Genomic DNA, 16,743 nt, shown 5'->3' with positions numbered 1-16,743 from the left:
ACTTAATTTCATATTTGTATTTTTGTATTCCATTTCTTAAAGAAGTCTCCCTAAGTTGTATAAGCATCAAGAAGTACAAAGCCTGGATCTGCCCTGCTGAGTTTTCTCTTGTGTCTTATAGGACCACAGGAAACTCTTTGCCTTTCCTCACTGCTAACTGCCAAGCAGTTCTTGCACATTTACAAGGGAAGGTAATATAGTTATTCAGAGGACTTGCTCTGGATCCAGACAGACCTTGTTTTCTCATATATAAAATGAGAATAACAATAGAATTTCTCTACTCAGATAGTAATGAAGTCAAATGAAGTAATATGTGTAAAGCTTCGAGCACAATCTAGCAGAGGGCACAGTTAGTGCTTGGTTTGATATTTAAGTGATCCTCACAGATACAGCCAGATTCCCTGGTTATGACAGTTGTCTGTCCTGTTTTGTTTGGTGCCCATGCCGGAGTGCACAATCATCGTTAGCTGTTAATACAATATTAGCCCTCTCCCCTGCCTGCCCAAGGCATGTACACAGTAAGTGCTCAATCATTGGCAATCCAATCAAAAAATGAAAGACACCAGCTGGAATAGAAAACAGAGCCTGGCTCTACGTTGAGCAATACAGACCCAAACAGTGACTGACAGCTGTAAAATTTCCTCGCCTTGAATGGCCCTTAGAGTTTATTCTAATCCCCTTTAAAAAAAAATTTTTTTTTTCTGGATACGTTCAAGTGTTAGAAATTTGGAAAATCCAAAAAAAAAAAAAAAAAAAAAAGCCACAAAGAAACGAACTGCTGTTATCATAAATGATCATACGTACATACGATAATACCATACTTATGTACTTAATATATGTTTATGCTGTACAAAGTGCTTTGAAACATACTTTAAAAAACGTAATACTTCCTTAGCATTTCCTTCTATCTTTAAATATCTTTTAACTAGGTCATTTTAAATGGGTGCATAATATTCCTCATCAGAAAGTGGGGATAATTAAAGGTGCTATCTCAGAGGATTATGTCATGAGCATTAAAAAAGTCCTAAAAAGCTCAATTAGCTCTTCCACAGGATGGATTTATATAACCAATTGCCCTTCGATGAGAATTGAAGTTATTTCCGTTATTTTCCCACGATGAATAACGCTGGGTAATATTAATCCTCGTTCATATTTTTGGTCATTTCTTTCGTAAATTTACTGACTGCTGGGTATATATATTTAAAAACTAACTCACTGATCGTGCAGTTAGGGGAACAGAGAGGGGAAGGGGCTTGCCTGGGGTCACATAGCGAGTTAGTTCTAAAGTTGGGACTAGGAACCAGTCCGGGGCCCCTGACTGGTGCCTCTTCCAGCTGGGACCCAGAGGAAGTCCCAGCTGGAAGAGGGAGAGGGAGAAGAAAGGGAAAAGAACTGGGCGCCCGGGCTGAAGCAGCGGCCGGAAGAACGTGGGGCTGGCCGTGAGGAGGGGGCGGGGTGCTGAGCCTTGGCGCCTCCCCCATGCGGCAGAAGCTAAGCGGTCGCCTGGCAACCCGGGCGGCGCGGCGTTCGAACGGAAGCGAGGAGCCAATCAGGAAATCCGGGGCGAACCATTCCGGTGAGGGCGGGGGGGGGGGGAGTGGCGCGTTCACTTCCCCTTTCTCAGCGCCGCGGGACCTTCGCTCCGGTGGGGGCCTTTCTTCCGACCGTGAGGGCCACCCGCTCTTCTCAGGTGAGGAGGACAGCTCCGAAGCGGCCCCTGCAGGTTCCCACGCTGGGCTGCAGCCTCCGGGCCGCGTTGGGAGCGGCCACTCCCGGCCCGGGTCCGAGCTGTCAGCCTCTCCAGCACCCTCAGCGGAGGAGCCTGGACACTCCCAGCGCGGGCTCCAGGTGAGGGCTCGGGTGGTCCCTGCTGAGATCCCGGGTCTGGGGGGCTCCGTTCACCGAGCGCCTGCTGTATGCGTCCTCCCGCGTCGTACCTGCAAGTCACTTACAAATGACGACACTGAGGCTTGAGAGGCAAGTGACCTAGCCTGGCGAGGTCTGGCAGAGAGTCGAATTCAAGTCCTTCCGCCCCACCTCGCAGCCTCTAATCTAGGCAGATCTAGATTTGCCTTGAGAGGCCCAGACGAGCAACTGGTGGTCACTTTCTCAACCTCTTAGCGGGGACGCAGCCCGTGGACCCCGGGCTGGATCACCCCTCCCCCGACATACACCACTTCCCAACCCCCACCCTTCACTCCCGCCTCCCGGCACCGTCCTGGGGATATCCCCTCTGGACCTGTCTTCCCTTCCTCAGAACGTCAGGGGTTGGATCCACGTCTCATTTGGGGCGCTTCTGCCTACGGGGTTCTGAATTCCAGCGCTGCCCAAGTCATAGGGCCTCTCTGGACGGGACAACATCTCTGGCTAGATGCGGGGTGGGCAGCAGATTCTCTAGTCCCTGGAGTATCTGCTGACCTCTTGGGAATCTGCCCCAAGTTGGGGGAGGGGTAGAGGCAGTCCCTAAACCACCAGTTACCAGAGACTTTGAAGTTGGGGGTGGGGCCGGGATCCTCCCAGGTGGACATCTGACCTAGTCCAGACCCTGGTCTGCCTCGTAGGGATCACCCTCTGCCCTCCAAGTTGCCATTGTTGGTTTCCTTCTATAGGTGGGGACACTGAGGTTCTAAGAAGTTAAGCCCCTTGCCTAAAGTCACAGACTTGGCAAGACAGGGATTGCCTCTCAGTCCATCTGGCTTCAATCTTAGAATCCTTGAAACTCAGAGTCACAGGATATGAGAGCCCTGAATCTCTTCACAAGGGAAATACTTATCCTCTCCTCTATACTCTCCTCCTGGCTTTGGGGAGAGGAGCTCAGGGAACTCAGAAAGAAAACAAGTCCTTCATTCATTCTTTCAACAAATATTTATTGACTTCATATGCCCTACCCTCCCCCTTGCAAGTTTTGTTTTCTCAGTAGCATTTACTCCATTTTATGACCTATATATTTTACTTATTAGACAGTTTGTCATCTCCCACTGGAACATGATGCCAGGCAGGGGCTAGGATGAGACATGTGTGCAAAATTTAGGGGTGCCCAAAACCTTGGTAATCAGGAGGACTAAAGCTAACATTAATTGACCATTTTCTGTGTGTTCTGCTAGTGGGAGGTCAACTCAGACAGACTCCATGCAGCACAGTCCCGTCATTTTTGTCACAGTTACAAGTGCATCCTCCCTGCCTAACTGTCCCACTTCTAGGCAAATGATGTAGGTACAGCGATGTGGTTTGTAATAGGCAGAAGATGGACACATGCTAAGTGGCCATCAGTAGGGGCTCTTGCGAAATAATACTGTGCAGCTGTGAAAAAGGACATGGATGCTGTTTAGGTACTGATGTGGCACCAAGAACAATGTATATTATTGAGCACAAAGAGCAAGGTGAAAGCAGTACACAGAGTATGATGCCATGTATGTGAAAAAGGGGAAAGAATATGTGTTCATACTTACTTGTATTTGCCTAAAATCTTCCTGGAAGGATACACACTCTCTGGTCATGGTGGTGCCTGCAGGGAGGAGAATTGGTCAGGGGTGGGAGGAAATTTTTTTTTGCTTCTCTCCCTTTATACTTTTTGAATTTTGAGCAATGTGTATGTCTCACTTGGTTGAAAAATTTCATATATATATATAATAAATATATAATATGTGTATATAAAATCATGAGACCACTGCCTAGTCTGTAATCTATCACTGACTTGCTGTGTGACTTTGGGCAAGTTTCTTCACATCTATGGGCTGAGATAAGAAGCCATGATGGTGAGCTTAGGCATGGGCAGAGGGTGGTTTGGGACAGGGGGTAGGCTTGGCTCTGGATCTGTCTCAACCGCCACCTTCCCCATCCTGTGTGCCAGGCCCTTCCCTAAGGCCCTGCATGTGGTGTCTTTCTCATTCAGTCTTCACTGCAAGTGCTTTTATCCCCATTTTGCAACCTCAGGTGCAAACTGAGGCCCAGAATATTGAGTGGAGGTGGGCATATTGGTGGGCCAGGCAGGAGCTTGCAATGCCCTAGGCATCCACACCTACACCCCTCCCTGGCCTGCTCACTCACTTCTCCCTTCCTGAGGTTTGTGCAAGGCCACCCTGGGTAAGGCTGACTCCTGGGCAGGCCAGGGCATGAGCATCCAGGAAGACTAGAAATAGCTTGGGGCCTGGCGTGGCCCTGGAGTATACCCAGCTGGGTGTTTCTGACCTGGACAGCTGGGCTAAAATCGAGCTGGAGCTGCCCTACTGTCTGCCTTCCTCCCCACTGCCTGGAGCCTTCCTGATCCTCTTCTGGGGCAGGCAAGGCCCCCCCTTTCTCTACTCAAGTCTGGGCCCGGCTTCTGCCGAAGGGAAAGAAAGAAGCAGATGGAAGGAAGGGGGGCAGGGAGGGTACAGAATGTCACGAAAATTGTAAACATCAGAAACCACACCTTCTACCCCCTCAACAAAGAATAAAAATCACTAAAACCTCTTGAGCACTTACTGTGTGCTGAGTACTTTACAAGTGTGAACTCTTTTAACTCCCTCAACTCTGTGATATATAGTAGTTATTGCTGTCATTATTTCCATCTTAGAGAGGGGAAACCGAGCACAAGGGAGGTTTAATGATTTACACAAGGCCACCCAGAGGTGGAATTTGAATCCAGGGAGTCTGGCTCTGGATTCTGCACTCTTTTTTTGTGTGTGGTAAAATGTATATATAATAAAATTTATCATTTAGCCACTTTAAAGTGTATAGTTTAGTGGCAAACTCCCAATTTCCACTCCCCCTGGCCCCTGACAACCACCATTCTACTTTCTGTTTCTATGACTTTGACTACTCTAGGTACCTCATGTAAATGGAATCATATAGTGTTTGTCCTGTTGTGTCTACCTTGTTTCACTTAACATAATGTTTTCAGATTTCATTCATCTGGCAGCATGTGTCAGAATTTTCTTCCTTTTTAAGAGTGGTTAACATTCTGTTGTATGTATATACCACATTTTGTTTATCCATTCTTCTGTTAATAGACACCTGGGTTGCTTCCACCCAACACCCCTTTGACTGTTGTGAATAATGCTGTTATGAACATGGGTGTACAAATATCTGTTCGAGTCCCTGCTTTCAATTCTTTTGGGTGTATATCCTGAAGTGGAATTGCTGGATGATCTATGGTAATTCTATGTGTAAGTTTTTTGAGGAACCGTAGTACCATTTTTCACAGTGACTGCACCATTTTACATTTCCGTCAGTGATGTGCAAGGTTCTAATTTCTCAACATCCTCACTAACTCTTGTTATTTTCTGTTTGTATTTTTTCAATAATGGCCATCCTAATGGGTGTGATGTGGTATCTCATTATGTTTTTTTTTTTTTTTTTTTTTTTTAAAAAGATGACCGGTAGGGCCAGCCCCATGGCACACTCGGGAGAGTGCAGTACTTGGGAGTGCAGCAGCGCTCTCACCGCGGGTTCGGATCCTACATAGGACTGGCCGGTGCGCTCACTGGCTGTGCGCAGTGTGGGCGACACCAAGCCAAGGGTTGCGATCCCCTTACCGGTCACAAAAAGACGAAAAAAAAAAAAAAAAGATGACCGGTAAGGGGATCTCAACCCTTGGCTTGGTGTTGTCAATACCACGCTCAGCCAGTGAGCCAACTGGCCATCCCTACATAGGATCCAAACCTTTGGCCTTGGTGTTATCAGCACCGCACTCTCCCGAGTGAGCCACGGGCAGGCCCTTCATTGTGTTTTTGATTTGTATTTCTGTAATGATTAGTGGTGTTGAGCATCTTTTCTTGTGCTTATTGGCTGTTTGTATATCTTCTTTGGTGAAATATCTGTTTAAGTAACTCTGCTCTCTTAACCATTACCCATGTTACTTTTAGATTTGTAACCTCTGAGAGTAGTGGGTCAATATTCTCTGCTGTTGAAGGCCTCACCTGGGAGCTGGGCACTGGAGGATCTGCTGGGTTGAATAATTATCACAGCTCCCACTTTGGTGGCCTTTGTCATGCATAGGCCTCTTGCTGGGAGTGAGGCACTGTTATAAGTCCTGTTTTACAGGTGGGGAAACTGAGGCAGGAGAAGTTGAGTATCTTACCTAAGGTGTCATAGCTAATCACCGGTGGAGCTTGGATTTGAACCCAAGCAGGCTGGTTTTGGAGGCCCTGCTATGCCCTACAGAGATGATCAGGGGGATGGAGTGGGAAAGGGCACTGCAGGCAGCAGAACCAGCATGTGCAGAGGTTTGGACATGGTGTCTTTGGACAAGGCTTGGCTAGAAGTGGCCAGAGCACAGATTGAATGGGGGCAACTTGAGGCTGGAGGAGGAGTGGGACCATTCTTGGAAGTCCAGGAACTGGGTCAGGTGGTGGGGAGGAGGCTTGGTGCCAAGGGACCTTGGACTTTCTTTTTCTTTCCATATGATATTTGTTAAGTACAAAGAGAAAATGATATCTGTATAGTGGAGAAATCCGGAAGATAGTGCTTTTACCCACGAATCTGCTGATCACTAAGATTAGGACAAACTGTTGTCAAATGCCCACTGATATGATGCACCGAGAAGGACCCAACATCACTCTGTGTTTTGCCTGACAGATGTTTAATTCTTCCTTCCTTCCTTCCTTCCCCCCTCTCTCTTTTTTCTTTCTTTTATTGAAGTATGACTGACATACAAAAAAGCTGTATGTATTTAATGTATTCATCTTGATGAGGGGCCTTGGTCTTTGAGGTGGCCTGGGTTCCATTCCAAGCACTTGGTCTATGGTGTTTCCTCTTGTGTTTGGTTCCTGGAGGAAGAAGATATGGAAGGGTGCAATGGAGCTCCCCAGCAGTGGGAGAGATAGGAAACAAGTGATAGATGAATGGATATCTGAAATGGCAGGATGTGATGAATGCTTGGAAGGAAACAAAGTGGGTGGGAGATTTGGTAGGAGCCTCTCAGGGGGGTCAGGGAGGCTTCTCTGAGGAGATGATATTTGAAATGAGATGCGAAGGTGAGGAAGAGGTCCCAGGCAGGGAACAACTGGTTCGAAGGCCCAGAGCCAGGAAAGACCACGGTGTGTTCAGGAATGGTAGGGAGGGCTTTGTGGCTGGGGCGGGAAAGAGGCTGGAGATGGGGTGGGAGAATTGGGCAAGGACTGTTTTATTCTAAGGGAGCCACAGCAGGCTTTAAGCACAGCAGTGATGATATCTGATTTCTGTTAGAAAAACATTGGCATTTTTGCCCCCATTTTATAGCCGAGGAAACTAAGAACCATAGCCAGGGAGCACTTCCCAAGGTGGCTTCTCCCTCTGGGGCCTAGGTAAGGAGGCTGTAGATTCTTTAGGAGTTTCCTGGGGGACACGTCTGAGTGGCCCAAGGCCAACACTGAAAACTGTCTCTTCCACCTCCCAGACCCAAGCCTGGGTTCAAATCCTGGTTCTGCCATTTACCAGCTATGTGACCTTGGGCAGGTGGCTTCACCTTTCTGTACCTCAGTTTTCTCATCTGTAAAATGGACATAATAGTAGTGCCCAGCTCACAGGAGTAGGTGTGAGGTTTAAATGAGCTGCCTATATAACAATCTTAGAGCAGGGTCTGGTACAAAGAAAGTGATCAGAAGAGATTAGTTTTTCCCTATTTAATTATGAAAATTGTCATTTCTGCTTTTGCTATTAGTGCCTGAAGGAGCCCTCTCTCCCCGTCCTCCACTGTTATATTAGTGGAGGGCCAGGCAGGAACCCAGCAGGCTATTGAAGTAGATGATGGTCTTGTCACCCCCTCCCTCTAAAATCGGGGGCTGGAGGAGGGAAGGAAAGCTGACCCTAGTCACTTCCTGCCTTCTTACCTTCCCCAAATGGAGTCCTGGCCCAGTCCCCACCAGGCACAGACATGGAACTGGAGCCACTTTGGCTTTCTCAGGACTCAGGGCTGAGGACTGGTGGACACCTCCTTTTCTGGGCCTTAGGATCCCAGTGGAAAATGGCCTAAGCAAATGTGCACACATGAAGTGACACATAGGGCTTGGGCTGGCAGAGGAGACAGTCACCTCCCTCCCAGGGATTTCTTTCTACAGGGCTGCAGTCTCATCTGTAAAATGGGGATTAAATAGTTTCTCCCTCCCTGGGGGTGAGGGAGTCAGGGTCTGGTGGGGTCTGGAGGTTTAACTGACACAGTGCCTGGTACTAAAAATTCTAGTCATTATTACCATTATGAGTGTTCTCATTGATGTTTATAGTTTGCACAAAACTTCTGCGGGCACCCTCTAGTCCTTAGAGCTCACACTGGCCTCCTCTGGAAGGTGGGACTCTCTTCACTTGATAGAATGGAGGACCAGAGAGGTCCAGCAACCTGCTCAGGGATACACAGGTAGAAAAGGGTGGCATTAGGCTTGTTCCGGAGGGAAAGTGCTCAGGTTGGACTCCCCAGGGTGACTTTGGGCAAGTGACTCAGCCTGTCCGAGCCTCAGTTTTCCATTAGTCAAATGCGGTAACAATAGAGCTCACCTTATAGGGGTTGTTTGGAAGATTAAAATGGGTTAATTAATACCAGGAGAAACACTTTCCCGTGCCTGGCACAGTAAACATTAACTGGCCGTCGCTGGCCGTCGCTGTGACTGTGGGGAAGTGGGGCTCAGTTTTTCCATCTTTAAGATGGGTGCGCTGGCCTGAGCAGGCGACGAGGGCTGCAGGTGCCACATGTGTGGCGGGCAGGTCCCGGCTCCCGGAAGAGCTTCCCGGGGTGGGCCGGGAGCAGATCGGACCCCGTTCCGGCTCCTGGGCTCGGGTTCCGGCCTCTACCTGCCTTTCCTTTCCCCTTTTCGGGTAATACCTGTGCCGGCGGGTTCACCTGCCTGCGGCCGCCGGAAGTTGCGCAAACGCGGGTTACTGAGCCCCAGGTGGGCCGGGCGGGAGGCGCGCAGGACAGCGACGCGGGCCCATCCAGGTACGTGCGGGTCCAGGCGGGGACGCCCAGCTGTAGTGGGGTCAGCCCGGGCACCACTTCCTCCCCAGGATGTGCGGGTCCGGCGGGGACCGGGCAGGGACTCACCTTTCGGCCTAAACCGGACTGCGGGATCGTGCAGTCAATCCCCTCATTCTGGAGCCGGGCCAACCCGGGCTCAGAGGGGGGCGGCGAGCGGTGGGTGTCACACAGCACGCCGCCCCGCTCGCAGCCCCCTCTGTGACTGTGAGTCCCCAGGATTGCCCCGAAGTGAGGGAGGGCAGAAGCCAGACTGGGGATCCGAGTTTCCCCTACTTTTTCTCCGTGGCTGCCTGGGGCCGATGCGTGCCGAGCAGGTGGGGAGGGGGCGAGGTGGGGTTGTGTGCCCCGGGATGCCAACGAGAGTCTGGGGCTCGTGCATTTGGGGGCATTCGCGGGCAGCGTTCGAAAGTCCGTGGGTGGGGCGTTGGGCGGTGAGAGGAGGCCTCGGAGGGGACCTCGAATCCCACCTGGGAACTGGGAACCTGGCTTCACCTGGCAGGAGCCACCGCACCTGCGTTTGCCCGCTGTGACCTGGGGCTTGTTCAGGCGAGCTCACTAGGCTCTACCATGTGCCGCCTTTGTCCGCGGCTCCGCTCGCACAGACGCTTCTGGAGCGTGCTTAGCGACCCCTGCGAGACGGCAGGTCGGCGGACTTTGGGGTCGTCAAAGTCATAATAAAGACAAGGAGCCTGGTTCATGGAGCGCCGCCTTTTTGCCAGGTGAGGAGTAAAGTCCTCGACCTCTTTGCTCTCTCCATCCTTACGGTGACCTGAGGCTCAGGAAGGTCTATTTTTAACTGCATTTCACAGATAAGAAACCGAGTCTGCTTAGAGGCGTCGCTGCTTGCGCAAGGCGCAGGGCCGGTGGGTGGGCGAGCCGGAGGCTGGCGGGCGGCCCCAAAGCCCGGCCTGACCCTCGTCATTGTTCCGGCCCCTCCGGAGGGGATCCTGGGGTCAGCAGGTCAGGCCGGAGGAGCTGGGGGCCTGAGCGGGGGCGCGCCCTGCCCGTCTGACCTCCCTCTTTCCCCCGATGGTGCCCGGGAGGGAACCGCTGCCGCCACAACGGGTTGGACCGGTTTGGGAGGCGGCGGCCAGGGGTGGGGCAGAGGCTGGCTACCTAGGCAGGGCTCAGTAAGGCCGCCCTTCCTTTCAAACCCTTCCCACCCGAGGTGTCCTGGGGGTCGGCCCTGAGTGGGGTGAGCCTTCCTTTCCCACCTACAACATCCCTTCTACTTCAGGAACAGCACCAGCTCTTGGCCAACAGTCCCCCAAGGTTCTGTTCCCAACTCACCATTGCTGCAGAGCTCTCAAACTGGTGGTTGGGGAGCCAGATGGAGGAGAGGGGACAGATATATTTGCAGACTCGTTTGCCCAGTAAATGCAATATTTTAAAAACTATTATTATTGAATATGCTAATAGTTAAGAATCTAGGGTTTTCATGCACTTCTGGATTTCCAGCTTCCTGGAACACTAAACCTACTGCCTTGGTCCTCTATGCCTTCAGTAAGCTGAGTGTGCCCCTCTCTAGTTCATCCTGTCTGCTGGTTCACATCTGGCTCCCATAGGCATTTCAGTTCAGTAATATTTATTGAATACCAACTATGTGTCTAGAGCAATATCATGAAACTGAGGTACAGTGAACAGAGACAAAACCTCCTGCCCTCATAGAGCTGCTATTTTAGGGGGATGGGGACAGCAAAGAATAAAACAACTGTAAACATAACAAAGTGAATATATGATTCTTGTGAAGGTGGTAAGGAGAAATAGTGTGTTTTGGGCGGGGGTGGGGGGAGAAACAGGATGCAATATTGAAATGAATGTGGTCAGGGCAGGCTTTGTAGGAAGTTGTGCCTTATTTATTTACTCTGGGACCTGGGGCAGCCACTTCTCTGAGTCTCTGTTTCTCCATGTATAAAATGGGATGACAACAACCTGTTGGAGGTTATAGGAGAGGATGATGTCAAATGTCTGGCACATTGTAGGGATCCCTACCTCCCCACACCAATCTAGACTCCCTCCCTCCTGGATTTCTGGATGTCTAGGTGAGGCTGTACAATTTAGCTTCCTGCCATGGATGAAAATGCTCTATTCTGTGCTGTCTAGCACAGTGACCACTAGCCACATATGGTTATTGAGAACTTGAAATGTAGCTAGTGTGATTCAGGAACCGAATTTTAAGTTTTTATTTAATTTAAATTTAAAGTTAAATTTGAATAGCCGCATATGGCTAGTGGCTATTGAATTGGGCAGCACAGGTCAAGATGGCCTGAGCTGCAAGTCCTCTTGAGGAACACCTAGACTAAGTACCCCCAGCGCCCTTCCATTTTACAGATGAGAAGTTTCAGGACTTGGTGTATGGGTTTCTTCTGTTCCGTTTCCAAGGGGCCTGGGGGAAGGTGGCTGTTTGTGATCTTGGCCTTTCCTTGGGAACAGGGACAGGATTGGCTTGATTCCTGGGGCATCTAGATCTGATGCTTGGGTGACCATGTGGATACCTGTACACCCAGGAAGGGGCCTTCCTATGAGTGCCCATCTCGTGGCTTCCAGTAGATCAGAGGTCTAATGGGTACCTCTGTGCAGGGCTCTGTGATCTGGGGCATTTCCGGCTTCTCTTGGAGCAGCATAGCTCAATGCTGACGTTTCCACCTGACAAGTGACTGGATCACTGGGGGCCTGACGTTGGAGTTTATATGGAAACTGATGGGTGTCTGAACTCCACAGGGGCGGAGGTGGAGATTTTCTACCATCCTCCCCTACAAGCTCTGCTCCTGTGCCTGGGGCCTGGCATGTCTAGGCAGGTGGATGGCACAGGACAGTTTCCTGCCTAGGTGGGTGAGGGGGTGGAGGTGGTACCAGGCAGTCCAGGTGGGGTGTAGAGCTAGAAACCTTTCTCTTGGTCAGTTAACCCTAACACCCCTGTGCCAGAACCTCCCTGCTTAGAGGCAAGGGGCAGAGCCATCAAATTGCTGGGTTAGCTTAAGCAAGTTGGTTGTCTACCTGGGCTCCAGTTTTCCCATCCACAAAATGGGGCTGTTGAGAGGACAGTGAGGTTGAGAAGGCTCATGCCCAGCACAGAGCCTGGAGCCTACTTTGCTTCCTTTAGAGCATGCCTTGCCCTCTCTTTTCTGCTCAGGCTGTCCGTATCTTTCTTCTCTAGCGCCTCTTAGCTCTCTCTGCCTCAGCTGGGCCTGGTTCTCCCCGCACAGGAGGGAAGGGATGTGGGTGGGACCACAAGCGCTTCAGCAGTTGCTTTCTGCCTGTTGATTGGCTCCCCGTGAAGCAGGGGTGTGGCCATCACCTTATAATAGGGATGGCGTATTAGCCTCTCAGCCTTGCTGAGCCTTTGTCTGAGCGTGCTCAGCGTCTTTTTCTTTCCTTCCCCGCAGCTGCTGCCGGCGTCCAGCTGCCAACTTTCTGCCTGGATCTCTGTCTCTTCATTTCACCGGTCTCTTCAGACCGCAGCCCTCGGGGTATGTGACAGCCATGCCGGTGGACACGCTGACTCCCGGTGCCCCCGCCGCCCCCGCCCTACCTTGCCGCCTGCGGACCAAGGTCCCCGGCTACCTGCTACGGAGGCCAGCAGACGGTGGAGCCCGGAAACCGAGTGCTGTGGAGCGCCTGGAGGCCGACAAGGCCAAGTACGTCAAGAGCCTGCATGTGGCCAACACCCGCCAAGAACCTGTGCAGCCGCTGCTGTCCAAACAGCCACTCTTTAGCCCCGGGACTCGCCGCACAGTGCTCACGCCCAGCCGCCGATGTCTGCCTGGCCCTGGCCGCCGGCCCCAGCTGGACCTGGACATCCTCAGCAGCCTCATCGACTTGTGTGATAGTCCCGGGTCCCCTGCTGAGGCCAGCCGTACCCCTGGACGGGCAGAGGGAGCCCGCCCGGCCCCTCCAGTCATGCCTCCACGCCCGCCACCCAGCACGGCTGCGGTCCGCCGAGTGGACGTCCGCCCCCCGGTGCCTGCCTCACCTGCCCGCCCCTGCCCGTCACCGGGCACTGCCGCCGCCTCCAGCCCAGCCTGGCCACCGAGTTTGCAACGCTCAAAGTCAGACTTGAGCGAGCGCTTCTCGAGGGCAGCAGCTGACCTTGAACGCTTTTTTAACTTCTGCGGGCTGGATCCAGAGGAGGCACGGGGGCTGGGTGTGGCCCACCTGGCACGGGCCAGCTCGGACATTGTGTCCCTGGCCGGGCCCAGTGCTGGGCCGGGCAGCTCTGAGGGGGGCTGCTCCCACCGCAGCTCTGCTACTGTGGAGGAACGGGCTGGGGAACGCGCCCCATACGGCGTGTCGGTGGTAGAGCGCAATGCCCGTGTGATCAAGTGGCTATATGGGCTGCGGCAGGCACGAGAGACCCCAGCAGCTGAAGGCTAGGCTCCCCTGGACTCGGAATTTGCCACAGGACAGATCTTAGAGAGGTACTGGTCCCTTGACCTCTCTTGCATCCATTCCCTGGCTCTGGGCAGAACAGAGGCTGCTCCTTTGGGTGAACCTGTATGGAGGCTTAGGGGCTGGACCAGCATCCTCTGGCAAGGACTGAAGCCCCCCACCCCCACTCCCACGTGCAAGGATTTTGACATGAATGTACTGCTGCTTGGTTTCTCTTCCTCTCATGGGGCTGGATTTGGGGCGCTTAGCCCTCCCCACTGAGAGCGAGGGGCCCAGGGATCTCACCAAGCCTGTTTACCCAGTAGTTCTGTTTCCTCCTTCCTTCCTTGGCCTCTGTCCTTTGCTGACTTCCTCTTCCTTACTCAGTGGACTCTGGCTCCCTGGGAACTCACCCTGGGGATGGGGAAGGGAGGAGGGGGTCTATCTGCTGCTTTTCCTGGTTCTTGGCAGGAGGCCTAGGTGGGTAGACTGCAGGAGGGACTGGTTAGGAGACTGTACTGCTCTGGCTTCCCTCCCCTTGGTTAATAAACTCAAATGCTTGTTTCTCAAGGGCTGGGCCTTCAGACTCTTCTGTGTTCACAAGGGGAAGGGTGGGAGAAGTCTGGGGATGGGAACTTCAAAACTTAGTGATTGTTCACTCCAAGATCTGGTGGGACATGAGGTTGGTGACTGGCCTGGCCTGAGACTTGCCCCATAGGGGGTCATTATAACTCTCCCAGGAGGCTGGCAGACCCCCTTCATAGAGGAGGAATCTGAGGTCCAGCCACAGAGTGGGTGGGGATGGAGCTGAGACTAGGATTGAGGTCCTTCCCCTGGGACCTGCAGGGGAAAGGCTGACAGGGTCTATGGACCCTCCCCCACCCCCTGCCAAGTTCCCAAGGGGGCAAGAAGCTCAGACAGGGCAAACCCTGAACTCGAGGTCACACAGGCCATAGAGTGGGAGTGGGAAGTGGGAGTTATTGGAGGAAGGGGGACTTGGGGTGGACAACACAAAACAAGTGGCCTTGCCCTCAGTTCTGTGTGATTCTGGACAAGCCAGTCTCCCTCCTGGGCCTCAGTGGGAGACTTAGGTGGCACAGTCCTCCTTGGGTTGGGACACTGTTGCATTCCGGGCCTTTCCTGCTATATTCCAGTATTCCGGTATTCAGGGCTGGCATGGGCTTTGAGGTTTCAGCTTCTTCAGTCTCCCTGCAGGTTAGTTACCCACTAGGAGACCCCACCCTTGTCTGGTGGAGCAGCCAGGGTTAGGGCCAGGCATACAAAGGGTGAAAGCCTGGGGTGGCCTCTCCCACCCCCCAGGGTGGGAGTGGGGAGGGACTGGGTGGCGCTTCCTCTCTCGCAGGCTGTGTTGGCTGCAGCACTCAGAAACAGGAAGTTCTAATGGGGCTTTGGTGGCAGGTTTGATGTAGGTTTTATTTTAAGCATAAAAAAGAGATTTCTGCTGGGCTGTTGACAAATATCCAGGTCAGCCCAGCTGTCTGTCTGTCCACAACCAGCCCCCCAGGGCCTGGAATGGACCTGGGCAATTTGGGGAGAGAAGGGAAAATTAGTTTACAGAAGAGGATGATGTTCAAGCTCATAAGAATGGAGTCTACAGATACAGATGGGGAAACTGAGGCACAAGGAGGCAATGACCTGCCCACAGGCACCCAGCAGTTTGGACAGTACAAGAGCTGGACCTCCGGGTCTCTATGCTAAAGGAGTGAGGGTCAGGGTAGTAATCTGGACAGGCTCTGCAGAAGTGGCACCCTTTAAAGTGTCGAAGTCTAGCCCATTGTGGCAACCCTGTTGGAATTCTGTGCTAGTCATTGCCCCTTGCTGTAGCCTGGCAGCCCCCTTCCCCCGACCCCAGCAACCCAATAAGGTGGATGGTTTAGCTGTGTTTTACATGTGAAGAAATTGAGGTTCAGGTCACAGGACTGGTGGGTGACCCCTTCTGCTGGGCTCATCCTGTCACTCAATCCTCCAGGTGACCTTTTGAGGGTCGGGTGTATTGTCTTACAGTAGGAAGTTAAGCTCTGGGAGGGGTAGTGACACGTGGGCTGTTCAGCAGGTGTGCAGGACAGCCTGGGGTCCCTATAGTCAGTGGCAGTCCAAATCCCTGATTCTCCCAACACATACCACACCTCTCTTCCTCATCCTGGAAGCCTTTCCTACTAGGTATTTTATTATTGAGCACCTACCAGGTGGTCAGCACAGAATAAGACAGACATGGTCTCTGCCCTAGTCTAGGGGAAGAGAACAGGCAACTAAGCAGCAAGCACACAAATAGCCATATAATGTAAAGCAGGTATATCCAGGGGCTTCTGTTCTCTGGAGCTGGGCCAGGGGTTAGCCGAGAAGGGCATGGGGAAGGTCTGTTGGGAAGAGAGCAGAGAAGTGGAGAAGGGGCCAGACCTAGCCTTGACTTCTCCAACAGTGCTGCGTGGTCCTGGAAGGGCTCCCCCTCTTCCAGGATTCTGGAGCCTACCAGTCTCCCACGCAGAGATCTGTGGATAGAGCAGGCTGGGGTTTTTTGCCATCCCCAATCCCCCCCACCAGACTCAGGGGTCTGCGGAAACAGCCCCTCTATTGTTCCGCCTCCAGCTGGAGCGTGAGGAATAGTGAGCAGCAGCCGCTCTTTTCCACCCCTCCGAGGGCCTGCAGCTGCTGCCCTGTCTCCTGGGGCTGCCAGGCCTCCAGCCTCCTAGCAGCTCCCCAGGCCAGCCTGGCCCCAGCTGCCTAGCCCCTAATTAGGCAGAGATGAGATCTGCTCCCTGATCTATTTCCCACCAGCTAATTATATACACGTGGGTTTGGGAGACAGGCAACCTGGCTGCTCACTTCTGTCATGAAGGTGTGATGGGCCCTGGGAAAGTTACCCCCCTGACCTCAGTTTACCCTTTTGGCAGGGGATGGAATGTAGCTGCCGGGACCTGTTTCTGTCCCTGGTGAAATGGTTGTTTCTGCTACTGAGGCATTCAAGGAGGCCAGGGGGAGGAGACCCCCATCCTGCCTGACATCCTGTGTACAAGGGAGCAGGGAGGGGCTGAGGAATTAGGGTACAGGTCCTGACCCTAGGATCCCAGGGTAGGGTGGGGACACAGGCAAGAGCATGGTGACAATTGCCCCCAGATAGACATGCACATGGGAGGGCTTAGAGGTGTGCAGGTCTATCCAGGCCCATGACAATGTCCATCCAGGTTTTTAAAAACGTAATATTATTTTTTAGGTAATACATTCATATATTTCCCCCAGTATTTCATTAAGAAAAATTTCAAACACATAGAAAAGTTGAAAGAATTATACAGTGAATACTCACAAACCCAGCTACTAATGCACAATTGTTAATATTTTGCTATTTTGCTCTATCAGGAATCTACCCATCTATCCATCCCTCTATCCATCTATTAATACTACTTATTTGTTTTTAAGCTTTTCAAAGTAAT

At 52.1% G+C, this 16,743-nt stretch overlaps 1 protein-coding gene across 1 annotated transcript; it reads left to right on the top strand.

Annotated features, from left to right (window-relative positions):
* Positions 1-1,700: 1,700 nt before the first annotated feature.
* FAM110A (family with sequence similarity 110 member A) lies at positions 1,701-13,864 on the top strand. Its single transcript, XM_063075513.1, has 2 exons — positions 1,701-1,848; positions 12,313-13,864. Exon 2 carries the CDS (start codon positions 12,410-12,412, stop codon positions 13,298-13,300), a length of 891 nt encoding a protein of 296 aa, XP_062931583.1. The 5' UTR covers positions 1,701-1,848; positions 12,313-12,409; the 3' UTR covers positions 13,301-13,864.
* Positions 13,865-16,743: the final 2,879 nt, after the last annotated feature.

The sequence above is a fragment of the Cynocephalus volans genome, chromosome 1 (genome assembly GCF_027409185.1).
Source record: "Cynocephalus volans isolate mCynVol1 chromosome 1, mCynVol1.pri, whole genome shotgun sequence".
In the NCBI taxonomy this organism is placed as follows: domain Eukaryota; kingdom Metazoa; phylum Chordata; class Mammalia; order Dermoptera; family Cynocephalidae; genus Cynocephalus; species Cynocephalus volans.
The sequence above is the reverse complement of the archived record's forward strand: the minus strand, read 5'-3'. Positions and strand labels throughout refer to the sequence as shown.

Excerpts from the sequence above, each read along its gene's own strand:
- FAM110A (XM_063075513.1), top strand. The coding sequence starts at position 12,410 with ATGCCGGTGGACACGCTGACTCCCGGTGCCCCCGCCGCCCCCGCCCTA.